Below are 15,983 nucleotides of genomic sequence, written 5' to 3' on the forward strand. Positions count from 1 at the left end.
GGGAGAACTTTTTACATGACATAGTACCTTACAAATGTTGCCAGCATTAGGAGGGGATAGACACCGCCCAAAAAGTTTTCTAATGTTCTAGCCAGGATTCGAACTTAGACGTTCCTCGTCAAAGGCGGACTTGCTGTCTTTTGCGCTCCCTTAGGGAACACCACTGGTTGGAGCAGGTCTTTTTATATGTATACTAGCGAACCGGGCCCGCTCCGCTGCGCCTTCTTAAACTCTCTTATATCTTTTTAGGGTGGGGACACTTCGCCCTGAAGGTAGATATCGAATTAGTGGCATTGTCGCCTATGACACTGAACGCGTTTGTATCCTGGCGAGAACATCGGTGTTTATCCCCTCTTAATGTTGGCGACATTTGCGAGGTACAATGCCATGCATGGTCATTTAAAAAGTTTTTCCCAAAGAGGTGTCGCAACACGGGACGCCGTTCGGACTCGGCTATAAGAAAAGGTCCCTTATCATTGAGTTTAAACTTGAGCCGTTTTTGCGCCAAAGGGGACGGCCCGCCTCCACCTGATATCTAAAAATTATATAGCCAATGTTTCCTTCTAGACAAACGTACACAATTAATGGAAATTTTAAGAAAATCAGTTCAGCTAATGATCATATAGTCATAGTGGGTCTAATGGCGTTTTTGAGAGGTGGCGTGACCCCCTATACTTCGATCTAATTTTGTATGCCAGATTCGAAATCTACTCTCGAATACCATTCATTTGAGCCCCATATTGAAATGAACGTCCAATATGCCCGTTTGGGGGAATTTTGGGGTTGGGGCAGCCCGATTGGTATGTAGACCCAAATTTTAATACCATACACGTATTCTATTTTCCAATACCTTTCATTTGATACCTATATTGTCCCGATCGGTCCACTTATGATTATGGGTTGCGTTTTTGGCATGAGGGGGAGGGTCCGTCCCCCTTCCGATACCGAAAAATTATATAGCTTATGTTTCCTTCCAGTCCAAACTACACAATATGCGCAAATTTCGAGGAAATCGGTTCTTCCATTTTTTCGGTCTATACGGAACAAACAAACCGAGTCCATATATCCGTGATTGGCTAATGTGCCTATTTTGGACGTTTTTGTGGGGTGGGGTGGCCCCCTATACTTCGACATGAATTTTTATGACAGATTTGTTATCTACTCTCGCATACTTATCGGTCCACGTATGATTTTGGGTGGTGTGTTTGGGGTAACGGTCGAGGGTCCGCCCCCTTCCGTTATCAATAAATTATAAAGCCTATTCCTACTTACTGACCATATTCGTAATCTACTCTCGAATACCTTTCATTTGAGTCCCATATAGTCATGATCGTCAAATAAATGTATTGTCCCGATCGGTCCAGTTTTGATTTTGGGTTGTGTTTTTGGCATAAGGGGGAGGGTCCATCCCCTTCCGATACCGAAAAATTATATAGAATATGTTTCCTTCCAGACCAATCTACACAATATGCGAAAATTTCGAGAAAAACGGTTCTGCCTTTTTCAGTCTATACGGAACAAACAAACCGAGTCCCATATATCCGTGATTGGCTAATGTGCCCATTTTGGGGGTTTTTGTGGGGGTAGGGTGACCCCCTTTACTTCGACATGAATTTGTATGACAGATTCGGTATCTACTCTCGCATACTTATCGGTCCACTTATGATTTTGGGTGGTGTGTTTGGGTTAACGGTCGAGGGTCCGCCCCCTTCCGTTATCAATAAATTATAAAGCCTATTCCTACTTATTGACCATATTCGTAATCTACTCCTGAATACCTTTCATTTGAGTCCCATATTCTCATGATCGTCAAAAAAACCTATTTTAAGGGGTTTTGGGGCTGGGGCGGCCTCCCAGGTACTTGGACCCAACTTTTATTATGAAATTCGTACTCTACTCATGAACACCTTTCATTTGTCCATATTGTCCCGATCGGTCCACTTTTATTTTTGGGTATTACTTTTGGGGTAAGGGGGAGGGTCCGCCCCCTTCCGATGTCAAAAAATTATATAGCCTATGTTTCCTTCCAGACCAAACTACACAATCTGTGAAAATTTCAAGGTAATCGGTTCAGCCGTATTTGAGTCTATACGGAACAAACAAACAAACCGACAAACAAACGCAAATTGAATTTTTTAAGAGAAGATTTCCACAATGTATCCACTAGCTTCCCCCGTATAAGAGGTGATGAAAAGTCGTCACATCTTAATGTGATACATTTCCATTGAAAAAAGTATAAAAGTATGCAGATGTTCACCCTATTAATTTAATTTTAATCAGTAATCGGATTTACGTGCGCCTAACCTCTTTAGATTAAGCTTTTTTTTAATAATTTCTTAAGAGGCTCTGATTCTTATTAGCATTGACAAATTGTTTTTTGTGCGATGGTATACTTTAAAAGGTATACTTTCAAAGTGACTCATTTTATGCGAACAATATAATATGATAAATAGGCTTATTTGGTATTGAGGACAGAAAAAATGCATTCGAAAGAACACAAATCGAGCTTTTATCAAATACTTAAAAAAATATTGGTGAAATTGGGGGATTGATAACATTTTGGTTGTCATGCTCATGGAGATAATCGAAAATGCTGTTCAATTTATGGTGTTTTAAAATTTTATCTGTATTCTAATAAAACATATTCTTATACCTCAGACCTTGTTTTGAAGAGGTTGAGTAAGAGGTTGGTGACATTATTTGACACCATATGTCTTAGTTTTTTCTAGATATTGACCACTTGTGACCTCACCGTTAGTGCCTCAAGCTTGGATTATCAGATTTCCGAAAAGAAAAGCCATCAAAATAAAGAATTAGTTTTCAATAACAGAAGAAGAAGCGGAAGAAATACTGTAGATTGTTGTTGCTTTTCACTTACCCATCCGTTATTTATGTGAATGCAATACCATATTGTGGAAGCATGAGCTAAGTGAGAGTAAGAGGTGTAACTGGTAGATGTGCGAGAGATAGAGTATCACTATTTAGGTAAGGGTGTTGTGGGGGTGTGATGAGCGTGGCCTCACTTGACATGTAGGTAAGCCTTTTGCCAAGGCTCGACTTTGACATTTGCAGTTTTGTTGTTGTTTGTATAACTATTGCGAGCCTGCATCACAAGACAAAAAATCTAATAATTACGGTACAGAACGTATAAAAAATGTATTGAAATATAAGGAAAGGTAGGTGGTTCGTATTTAAACATTCGGCAGGGCCGAATCTTATATAACCTCCACCATTTGGCCCGGCCGAATGTTTAAATACGAACCACCCACCTTTTCTTACATTTCATAGCATTTGTCGAGTTCTTTGAGCGGTATAGCTTTTTAGGCAAACAAAGAGTAATGGATAAGAATTGTTATGATATTGGAGCTATATAAAGATATAGTTCGATTCGGAACATAAATGAATTGATTGATGAAGACCATAGTGGAAGTCATTGGTTAATATTTCAGCCCATTCGGAAAAGAATTGCTCTTTGTAGGGGCTCAAGAAGCATAATCGGAAGATCTGAGCTATATTAGGCGTTGTACAACATTTCAGCGAAATCGAATAAGAATTGCGCCCTCTAGTGGCTCAAGAAATCAAGATCCAAGATCGGTTTACATAGCAGCTATATCAGGTTATGTACTAATTGAATCAAAAAATTTACGCCTTACCGGACGAAAATTGCGGCTTGTGAGGGCTCATGAAGTCAAATCGCGAGATCGGTTTATATGGGAGCTGTATCAAGTTATAGACCGATTCAGAACGTACTTAAGACAGTTGTTGAAATCCATAATAGAACATCATTTGCAAAATTTCAGCCAAATCGGACAAAAATTGCGGCTTGTGAGGGCTCAAGAAGTTGGAAGTCATAACAGAACAAGTTGTGCAAATTTAACCAAATCGAACAAAAATTGAGGCTGATAAGGGCTCAAGAAATCAAATCGGGAGATTGGTTATTATGGGAGCTAAATCGAAATCTGAACCGATATGGCCCATTTGAAATCCCCATCGACCTACATCAATATCAAGTATCTGTGCAAAGTTTCAAGCGGCTAGCATTACCCATTCGACCTCTATCGTGATTTCGACAGGCGGACGGACGGACATGACGAGATCGACACAAATGATTAGTGTACCCCCATTTTATGGTAGGTGGTAGGGTATAAAAATCAATTTTTATACCCTCGAAATATGCGTCTAAGATACCATAATGTGTATATATTCTTGATCGTCATTTCATTTTAAGTCGATCTAACCATGTCCGTCCGTCTGTCTGTGTAAAGCACACTAACTTTCGAAGGAGTAAAGCAAGCCGCTTCTAATTTTGCACAAATACTTTTTATTAGTATAATTCGCTTGGGATTATAAATGGGCCAAATCGGTCCATGTTGTGATATAGCTGCCATATAAACCGATCCTGGGTCTTGACTTCTTGAGCCCCGCATTCTCATCCGATTTGACTGAAATTTTGCACTTGGAGTTTTGGTATCACTTTCAACTTCTGCGCTAAGTATGGCTCAAATCGGTCCATGTTTTGATATAGCTGCCATATAAACCGATCTTGGGTCTTGACTTCTTGAGCCTCTAGAGGGCGCAATTCTCGTCCGATTTGACTGAAATTTTGCACTTGGAGTTTTGGTATCACTTTCAACAACTGTGTTATGTATGATTTAAATCGCTTCATAATCTGGTATAGCTGTCATATAAACCGATCTTGGATCTTGATTTCTTGAGCCCATGGAACGCGCAATTCTTATCCGATTCGGCTGAAATTTTGTACAATGGCTTCTCTCATGACCTTTAACATACGTATCTAGTACAGACTGAATCGATCAACAGCTTGATACAGCTCACATATAAAATTATCTCCCGATTTTGCTTCTTGAGCCCTTACAAGGCGCAATTCTTCTCCGAATGAACTGAAATATTACACAATGACTTCTACAATGTTCAGCATTCATTTATGATCCAAATCGGAATATAACTTGATATAGCTCCAATAGCTTAAAAGTTATTATTCAATATTCTTTGTTTACATAAAAGGCGATACTGCGCATAGAACTCGACAAATGGTATCCATCGGGGAGGGTATATAAAATTCGGCCCGGCCGAACTTAGCACGCTCTTACACGTTTTGAAATGTTTGAAGTGAAATGTGTTTCTGTGATAAAAAAACGGGCTATGCGAGAGGGCGTCTTTACTCTAGCAACCCCAAAGAGCACATGACCACTTTGGGGTTGTTAGGGGTAATGAGACGAAAGGCGCTATATGGTGTTTCAAATGGAAGCTAAAGCTAATCTGACATAGATATATGGCGAGAAGTGTCAAATGTCATGTCTGGGGTTTTATCCAGCCTCTCAAACCCCCGTTCATGACAAGTTGATGCTCAATCTGGTTATCGAATAGAAGGGTTTTATGAGTAGAGTACGAATTGACATTGGTCATAAAAAGTCTTGCATCTGAGCACCCTCCTCTCCTTGAAATACTAATAAACGGACATAAAACATTATCATGACATTAGTAGTCTCAAATTAAAGTCATTTAGAGAGTATCATACGAACCTGACATTGAAATGTGAAGCTAAGCCGATAAGAGATCCTAGAATTTCAAATGGATATGAAGCCTGCTAAAAACATTATGGATCGCAAAAAGAAGGTATATGAAGGAAGAGTTTAAATTCAATGGTAAGACGATTAAAAAAGTATAAGATTGTTGATCCAGAAGAACATATCGCGCCTTGAAAATAATTTGATATTAGCAAACACTCTCTTCTGATTTAATTTTTCAACCTCCATAGGATGGGGGTATACTAATAGTCTCAACATTCTGAATCGATATAGCCAAGTCGGTTCGTCCGTCCGTCTGTTGAAATCACGATAGCGGTCGAACGTGTAAAGCTAGCCGTTTGAAATTATGCACAGATACTTCTTATTGATGTTGGTCGTTGTGGATTGCAAATGGCACATATCGGTTCACATTTGGATATAGCCCTAATATAAACCGATCCCTCGATTTGACTTCTTGAGCCCCTAGAAGCCTCAATTTTCATCCAATTTGGCTGAACTTTGAAACAAAGATTTGTGTTATGACTTCCAGCACCAATGCTAAGTATTATTCTAGTCGGTCTACAAAGTGATATAGCCGCCATATAAAACGATCACCGCTATTGACTTCTTGAGCCCCTAAAAGCCTTAATTTTCATCCGAATTGGCTGAAATTTGAAACAAAGACTTGTGTTATAACTTTCATGCCATCCATGCCAAATGCGAATCTAGTCGGTCTATAAAGTGATATAGCCCTCATATAATCCGATACCCGGATTTGACTTCTTGCGCCTCTGGCAGCCTCAATATTCATCCGATTTGGCTGAAATTTTGGAACAAAGACTTGAGTTAAAACTTCCAACATCCATGAAAAGTATAATCCGAATCGGTCTATACACAGGTATAGCTCCCATATAAACCGATCCCCGGATTTGACGACCTCAGCTCTTAATTTTCTCCTGAATTAGCTGAAATTTTTCCCAAACCCCTATCTTATGACTTGCAACATCAGTGCCAAGTATTAACCAAATCGGCTATGACTTCTTGAGACCATTGAAAATAATTCAAATACTAACTCAGTTATAAGGGTACATTTTTAACGGAATCCAAGGTGGTGGTGCCCGGTTCTGTCGAACTTATCACGTTTTACTAGTTCTTTCTCTTTTGTGGCGAGCTATATTCAAATCTGAAGCGATATGGCCCATTTGCAATCCCCAACGACCTTCATCAATGAGAAGTATCTGTTCCATATTTCAAGCGAATAACATGATTTTTTTCGAATGCTATCGTGATTTCGACAAACATTGCTTGATAGACTCAGAATATCGAAACGATCAAGAATATAAATATTTTATGGGGTTTCAGAACAATATTTTGAATTCTTCAAAGAACTTGTCACATGTGATCCCAGGTGAAGGGTATGTAAGATTCGGCCCGGCCGAACATAATGCGCTTTTATTTGTTTGTTTTCTTTTCACATCTCTCACTTTTGTTTACTTAACTTTTTGCATTTCTGAGAATTTTTACAAAGGCGGTATAACACAGTTTATTGTGGAGTAAAGCAAATTATTTAAAATCATATAAGTGTAGACATCCCATTAACCCTTTAATGTCTATGCATTGATTTTGCAAGTCATTCGTCTGTATGATAGAAGAAAAAAATGCGATGCACAATGGGATGTAAACATTTTTGTTGTAGAAATAAGTTCGCCATTTGTTAATGGATAAAGATGTCTACGAAAATTATAGCTGTGGTGTTGTCTACACTATGCGCTATCTTACAGGGCTCTAGAATGCCCGAAGTCCCATTGGTGGGCCTTCAAAGTTGATCACCTCGACCCTTCTAAATTTAGTTCGGGCTGCCAAAGGCGTTCTGAGGATTGTTCGCATTTGCGTTGAACACCAAAAGCAAATAGTTTCTATATAATTTTTATACCCACCACAATAGGATAGGAGTATACTAATCTAGTCATTCCGTTTGTAACACCTCGAAATATTGATCAAGGACCCTATGGGGGTATACTAATCTAGTCGTTCCATTTGTAACATCTCGAAATATTGATCAAGGTCCCTATAAGGTATATTTTTTCTTGATCGTATAGACATTCTGAGTCGATCTAGTCATGTCCGTCTGTCTGTCGAAAATACGATAGCGGTCGAAAGCGTAAAGCTAGCCGCTTGAAATATTGCTCAAACCCTGGGTATTGATGTATGTCGTTGGATATTGCAAATGGGCCATATTGGTTCAGATATCGATATAGCTCCCATATAAATCGATCTCCCTATTTAACTTCTTTTCCGATTTGGCTGAAATTTTGCACATAGTGTTCTTTTATAACTTCCAACAAATGTGCCAAGTACGGTTCAAATCGGTTTAGAACCTGATACAGCGCCCATATAAACCGATCTTCCAATTTGACTTCTTGAGCCCCTGGAAGCCGGATTTTTTGACCGATTTGGCTTAAATTTTCCATATAGTGTTCTGTTATGACTTCCAATAACTGTGTTATGTTTGGTTTAAATCGGTTAAGAACCTGATACAGCTCCCATATAAACCGGTCTCCCGATTTGACTTCTTGAGCCCCTGGATGTCGCTATTTTTGTCTGATTTGTCTAAAATTTTGCACATAATGTTCTGTTATGACTGTTATGACCAACAACTGTGTCGAGCACGGTCCAAATCGATCAAGAACATGATGTAGCTCCCATATAAGCCGATTTCCCGATTTGACTTCTTGAGCCCTAACAAGCAGCGATTTTTATCCGATTTGACTGAAATTTTGCATTAAGCGTGCTGTTATGATTTTGAACAACTGAGGCAAGTACTGATCGAATTGGCCTATAACCAGATTTAGTTCCCATATTTTAGCAGAATTGATGGTGGAGGGTACCCAAGGTTCGGCCCGGCCGAACTTATCACCCTTTTACTTGATTGAATTCTAACCCGCATAACTTCTGACTGAAGAGTCGGATATTATAAAATTATAATAGTATGAAATATTGCACTTTATGTCGGAGGCCATCGTAGCACAGAGGTTAGCATATCCGCCTATGACGCTGAACGCCTGGGTTCGAATCCTGGCGAAACTAACAGAAAAAATTTTCAGCGGTGGTTTTCCCCTCCTAATGCTGACAACAGATGTGAGGTACTATGCCATCTAAAACTTCGCTATAAAGAGACGTCGCACTGTGGCACGCCGTTCGGACTCGGCTATAAAAAGGAGGCCCCTTATTATTGAGCTTAAACTTGAATCGGACAACACTCATTGATATGTGAGAAGTTTGCCCCTGCAGTTTGCATTTTTGCAATTTTGCCCTTAATGTAGATAACACGTCAGCATAACCAAATAAAATTTCTTGATGATATGCATATCCTATAACAAATGACAGACTTATTTCCCCTCATTTTTACTTCCAACCCACTGTGCGACGGTTCAGTCAACCACGGTTAACCGCCACCATAACAAAGTTGATTGTGTGCCATGCAAATATAAATATGAAATTAAAATATTAATTGTATTAAAGACAATAAATCAACTTAAAATGCTATCAAGAGTCAAGGTTAGAGAAATGTATAAAAAGCCCAGTTAATAACAGTAAATACATATGTATCTAAATAAATGTATGTGTTTCACACAACTTTGCAATGTATAATTGTTTGTTACATATGACGACTTTTAAAACTTGTAAGAAATTTCTTATTAGAGACCTATAGTAGATGCTGGACGTGTGTGCTAAGCTACACGCTAAAGTGTATTTTTAGAAATAATCAATAATGAAGCCGGTGCCCAGGGCCATTGACCCTTCACGGCTCTATAATACAATATTGTTGCATCCCAAAAAAATCCAAAGACCAAATACTATGAGAAACAATTAAATGCGTGCTAAGTTCGGCCGGGCCGAAAGATAACTTGGTATAGCTCAATAGCATAGAAAATCTTATCCATTATTCTCTGTTTGCCCTTTAAGAGATATCGGCCAAAGAATTTGACAAATGCGATCCACCATGGATCTCTTAAATATTTAAAAAGGCAAACAAAGGATAATGCAAATTGCAAATTTGCCCATTAACATTCCATTTAGGAACAGGGGCAAACTTCTCACATATCAATGAGTCCTGTCCGATTCAAGTTTAAGCTCAAAGATAAGAGGCCTCCTTTTTATAGCCGAGTCCTAACGGCTTGCCGCATTGCGACGCCTCTTTGGGGAGTAGTTTTTACATGGCATAGTACCTCACAAATGGCGCCAGCATTGGGAGGGGATAACCATCGGTTAAAATATTTCTTTCTGATGTTCTCACCATGATTCGAACCCAGACGTTCAGAGTCATAGGTGGACATATCAACATCTGCGCTACGATGTATAATGGATAAGAAATTCTATGCTATTGGAGCTATATCAGGTTATGGACCGATTTGAACCAAAATCATGCAAAATGTCTGCAAAATAGGATAATAATTGCGCCCTGTAGAGGCACACGAAGTCATGATCCGAGATCGGATTATATGGGAGCTATATCAGAGTTTTGAACCTATTTGAACCATACTTGGGACAATTATTGGGAGTTAGAACAAAACACTTGGTGCAAAATTCCAGCCAAGTCGGTTAGTAATTGCGCCCCCTATCGGCTCAATAAATCAAGATCCGATATCGGTTTTTATGGGAGCTATATCAGGTTATGAACCGATTTAGACCATACTAGATAGTTTGCCAGCTCTTTCAAGAACTCAAGACACGAGATCCTTTTACATGAGAGCTATATTCGGTTATGATTTATACCAAACTTAGCAAAGTTTTTGGAAGTCAAAACAGTACACTTTGTGCAAAATTTCAGTCAAATCGGATAAGAATTACGCCCTCTAGACGATCAAGAAGTCAAGATCCGGTATGGGTTTATAAGACAGATATACCCAAACATTGACAGATTTGCCCCATTTACAATCCTAACTGACTTGCACTGTATTTATGTAAAATTTCAAGCACCTAGCTTTATTCCTTTGAAGGTTGGAGTGTTTTCGATAAACAGACAGACGGAAGGAAGGACTGTCGGCGGACATGGTTAAATCGACTAAGAATGTTAATGTCGATTAAGAATATACATGTACTTTGTTGGATCTCAGTTCAATATTTCGATGTGTTACAAGCGGAATGACGAAATTAGTATAACCCCATCCTATGGTAGAGGGTGTAACAGATAAAAGCATGCAAAGTTCGGCGGGGCCGTATCTTGTATACCCTCCACCATGGATCGGATTTGTCGAGTTCATTGGCCGATATATCCTAGTAGGCAAACAAAGGATAATAGAATTGCTATGATATTGGAGTTATATCAGGTTATGGACTGATTCGAACCTTACTTAATTAAGATGTTGAAGGATGTTGGGTTTCAGATCATTATTATGTGTTGGGCTAGGTTAGGTTAAAAAGAGGATGTGGATATTAATCCGCCCCATGTCACTTTGGATATACACCATGGATATGCACCTAAGCCTGTTATCAAAGTTAGGAATTCCGTGCTACTTACAAAATCCTTAATTGCTTTAAATTCCACGCTCCTAAGTTGGTTCATAACTGGTATTGTGTCCGCACCTTAGTGCTATATCTGTGCTGGACGCGGAAGCCGGGCAATGACATAAGAAATACTCCAACGTCTCATCATCTTCCCGGCGACCGACCTACCGACCTTTTCGCTGTTCCAGAGGGTTACATGCGCATTCGTTGCCTACGCCCTTCACTCGTACTGCGTCGACCCAATGTGTTACAAACTTTTGGAGGAGCTGTGAGGACATCGAAGAAGAAGAGACTCTAGAACACCTTCTGTCCCGCTGAGTCAGTCAGATGGGGTTCCACTTTAGGTTCTCATTTCTTTGAGAACTGCGGATGTGAACGCTCGCAAGTTGTTGGGCTTTTTAAAGCGATCGGGATGGTTTAACGGTAGGAACTAGAAGACATCTTCCTTCTTCTGTTCCTGTGGTATCATAATATCACGAAAATGTGTAAGTTGGTCTAATGGCAGAGTGCCATTTAAACCTGACCTAACCTACAAACGGAATGACTAAATTAGTATACACCCATATAAACAAAAATTAATAAAATTCTTAGCAAAATTTGTATTTTTATACTCTCCACGATAGGATGGGGGGATGGTAAATGGGCCAAATCGGTCCATGTTTTGATATAGCTGCCATATAAACCGATCTTGGGTCTTGATTTCTTGAGCCTCTAGAGGGCGCAATTCCTATCCGATTTGACTGTAATTTTGCACATAGTGTTTTGATATCACTTCCAACAACTGTGCTAAGTATAGTCCAATTCGGTCCACAACCTGATATAGCTGCTATATAAACCGATCTGCGATCTTGACTTCTTGAGCCTCTAGAGAGCGCAATTCTCATCCGATTTGGCACAAATTTTGTACAACGGCTTCTCCCATGGCCTTCAACATACGTGTGCAATATGGTCTGAATTGATCTATAGCTTGATACAGCTCCCATATAAACCGATCTCCCGATTTTGCTTCTTGAGCCCCGAATCGGACTATAACTTGATATAGCTCCTCCTCCGTCCTTATTCATAATTCTTTGTTTGCCTAAAAACAGGTACTGCGCAAAGAACTCGACAGATGCGACCATGGTGGAGGGTATATAAGATTCGGCCCGGCCGAACTTAGCACGCTCTTACTTGTTTTCCATTCAATAATTTATTTTCCCTTTTCTTTTTTTCAGAGTTTATGGTGTGTTTGATCAACGTCAGCCCCTACTTCTCATACGTGATCCCGAGTTGGTCAAACAGATAGCCATCAAGGATTTCGATCATTTTGTCAATCATCGTTCATTGTTCGATGATAATGATAGTAAAGAACTCTTTGCTGCTTCATTGTTTTTAATGAAGGATAATCGATGGAAAGATATGCGCAGCACTTTAAGTCCAGCATTCACTGGCAGCAAGATGCGTTCCATGTTTCAGTTAATGAATGAAGTGGCTCAACACACTTTGGCTCATGTAAAAAAACAACCGGCCGTTTTCACGCAACAGGGTTTGGAGCTGCAAGTCAAGGACTTTATAACACGTTTTACCAATGACATCATAGCATCTACCGCCTTTGGTTTGCAGGTGAATTCGTATGACAATATGGACAACGAATTCTATCGCATGGGAAAGAAGGTGACACAGTTTTCGTTTAAGCAAAATATGAAATTCATGTTTTTTGCCAATTTCAAGAAACTTATGAGGGTAGGTGAACATTTGAGAAGTACTATATTTTTAAATTTAATCCTTTTGTAATGTTTCCTATAGATCTTGGACATTCAATTGTTTGACAAAGAATGCACTCAATATTTCATGAGCTTGGTTTTGGATGCCATGAAATATCGCCAGCAACATAATGTCCATAGACCCGATATGATTCATATGCTGATGGAATCTCGCGGCATGTTTAAGGATCAAGAACATCTCAAGACCACAAATCGCGAATGGAGTGATGTTGACATTGTGGGTCAATGTTTCCTTTTCTTCTTTGCCGGTTTTGAGACCTCTGCTGCCCTGACTTGTCTCACCACCCATGAACTGATGGAAAATCCTGATGTGCAGGAGAAACTTTTAGAGGAAATCCAAGATGTGGAGCAACAGCTGGAGGGTAAGACGCTAACCTATGATGCCATTATGGGTATGCGTTACCTGGATATGGTGGTTCAAGAGTGTTTAAGAAAATGGCCAGGAGCCATAGCCACAGATCGTGTGTGCACCAAGGACATCACCTATAACTTGGATGATGGCACTAAAGTGGAATTCAAGAAAGGCGATTGTGTGTGGCTACCCATTGTAGGTTTCCATCGTGATCCCAAGTACTATGAGAATCCCATGAAATTTGATCCAGAGAGATTTAGTGAAGAGAACAAGGATAAAATACCTCCCTTTGCCTTTATGCCATTCGGTGTGGGTCCTAGAAATTGCATTGGTAAGAAATGTGCATGAATTTTTTTAATGGAGACAAAATTATCTCGAATTTTGGACTCTGCTTTTTGGTTTTAGTCTAAAGTGTGGTTTCAAAAACTCAGGTTTTTTTATATTTATTATTAATTTCAGGTTCTCGTTTTGCTTTGTTGGAGACAAAAGTGATGATCTATTATTTGTTGCGTGAGTTTAAGTTGGTCCCTGCCAAAAAGAGTTGCATTCCATTGAAGTTAAATCCTGCCAGTTTTCAATTAGTTCCCAAGGATGGTTTTTGGGTTAAATTTATCAGCAGAGTTCCAGCATCCTAAACTCAACAGTATTTTTAAGAATTAGTGGAGTATTTGTTGGCTTTTTATAATAAATTATTATTCAGCATTTGGAGAGGTTTAATTTCAACTTCAGGAGGCAGGGAGGTGGGATAAAAAACAAGGAAGAGCGTACTAAGTTCGGCCGGGCCGAATTTTATATACCCTCCACCATGGATCGCATGTGTGGAGTTCTATGTGCAGTATATCTTGTAAGGCAAACAAAGAATGTTGAATATGAATATGCTATTGTGATATATTTCAGTTCATTCCGATAAGAATTGCGTCTTGTAGGGGCTCACGAAGTAAAAACGGGAGATCGGTTTATATGGGAGCTTTATCAAGCTATTGATCGATCCATACCATATTGTACACGTATGTTGAAGGTTATGCAAGAAGCCGTTGTACCAAATTTCTTCCAAATCGGATGAGAATTGCGGCCTCTGGAGGCTCATTTGGTTGAAAATTTGCACAGTAACATCTGCTATAGCGATCGACATACCTGTCAAGTGTAGTCTGAATCTGTATAAAACTTGATATAGCTCCCATATAAACTGATCTCCCGATTGCACTTCTTAATCCCATTTAGTTCGCTTTTCTTGTCCGATATGACCGTCAAAATGCATGCCAAATATTGTCTGAATAGGTCCATAACCCGATATAGCTCCCATATAAACCGATATCCTGATTTCTTGAACTCCTATAGGGGGTAATTCCTATCCGATTGGTGTAATTTTTTAGTTAAAAATGTAAATTTTATCGTTTCATTTCTATAAAAATCTGTTGACCTTAAACATTTTTGCAAGAACTTTGACTTGCAACATCCCCGGTATATATGTTCAAAATCAATCTATAACCTGAAATATCTCCCCTTAAACCAATTTCCCCATTTGACATATTGAGCTACCAGAAGCCGCAATTGTTGTCCAATTTGGCTGACATTTTGCATGAAGTCTTCTGCGATTGTTTCCAACATCTGTGGTAAGTATGGTTCAAATCGGTTTATTACAATATATAGCACCCTCATAATCCAATCTCCCGATTAGTGTTTCAAGACCCCAAGAAGCTTAAATTTTTGGTGGATTTCGTAACGACTTTGAACGTAAATTACACTTGAGCCCTTCAACTAAGTTTATTTGTGTTAATTTTAAGTAAACTCAAATGTGGTGGGTTGCCAAAATTCGACCCGCGCACTTTTCCATCTGAACAACGAAGCTAATTTTTGGGTCAATGGTTACGATAATAAGCAGAATTGTCGATTCGGGAGTGAAGATCAGCCAGAAGCATTGCAAAAGCTACTAATACATCCAGAAAAAGTTACAGTTTGATAAGGTTTATGAGCTGGTGGCATCATTGGACCGTACTTCTTCAAAGATTACGCGAATCTTAACGTAAATGTGAATGATGAGCCCTACTTACTTTTTTATACCCATCACCGAAGGATGGGAGTACATTCACTTTGTCATTCCGTTGGCAACACATCGAAATATCGATATCCGACCCTATAACGTATATATATTCTTGATCAGCGTAAAAATCGAAGACGATGTCCGTCCGTTTGCCCGTCTGTCTGTTGAAATCACGCTACAGCCTTTAAAAATAGAGATATTGAGCTGAAATTTTGCACTGATTCTTTTTTTGTCCATAAGCAGGTTAAGTTTGAAATGGGCTATATCGGACTATATTTTGATAAAGCCCCCAAATAGACCGATCCGCCGATTTAGGGTCTTAGACCCATAAAAGCCACATTTATTATACGATTTTGCTGAAATTTGAGACAGCGAGTTATGCTAGGCCATTCGACATCCTTTTTCAATTTGGCTCAGATCGGTCTAGATTTGGATATAGCTGCCATATAGACCGATCCGCCTATTTAGTTTCTTAGGCCCATAAAGCCACATTTATTATCCAATTTTGCTGAAATTTGGGACAGTGAGCTATGTCAGGTCAGTCGACATCCTTCTTAAATTTGGTCCAAATCGGTCCAGATTTGGATATAGCTGCCATATAGACCGATCCGCCGAATAAGGATCTTAGGCCCATAAATGGCGCATTTATTGTCGGATTTTGCCAAAATTTAGAACAGTGAGTTGTGTTAGGTCCTTCGACATCCTTCTTCAATTTGGCCTAGATCGGTTCAGATTTGGATATAGCTGCCATATAGACCAATATCTTGATTTAAGGTTTTGGGTCCATAAAA

General features: G+C 39.3%; 2 protein-coding genes across 2 annotated transcripts in view; one reads left to right on the top strand and one right to left on the bottom strand.

The window, feature by feature from the left end:
* LOC106083116 (probable cytochrome P450 9f2) overlaps window positions 1–13,853 on the top strand; it is a 29,148-nt gene extending 15,295 nt beyond the window's left edge. Inside the window, exons 2-4 of the mRNA XM_013245968.2 lie at window positions 12,251–12,758; window positions 12,822–13,482; window positions 13,611–13,853. Coding sequence (XP_013101422.2) covers window positions 12,251–12,758; window positions 12,822–13,482; window positions 13,611–13,786 — 1,345 coding nt within the window. The 3' untranslated portion in view covers window positions 13,787–13,853. The remainder of the gene's footprint in view (window positions 1–12,250; window positions 12,759–12,821; window positions 13,483–13,610) is intronic.
* Window positions 1–15,983, bottom strand: part of LOC131994658 (suppressor of lurcher protein 1) — a 394,762-nt gene that overhangs the window by 218,326 nt on the left and 160,453 nt on the right. The window lies entirely within an intron of this gene.

This window comes from Stomoxys calcitrans, chromosome 2, assembly GCF_963082655.1.
Source record: "Stomoxys calcitrans chromosome 2, idStoCalc2.1, whole genome shotgun sequence".
Lineage (NCBI taxonomy): Eukaryota > Metazoa > Arthropoda > Insecta > Diptera > Muscidae > Stomoxys > Stomoxys calcitrans.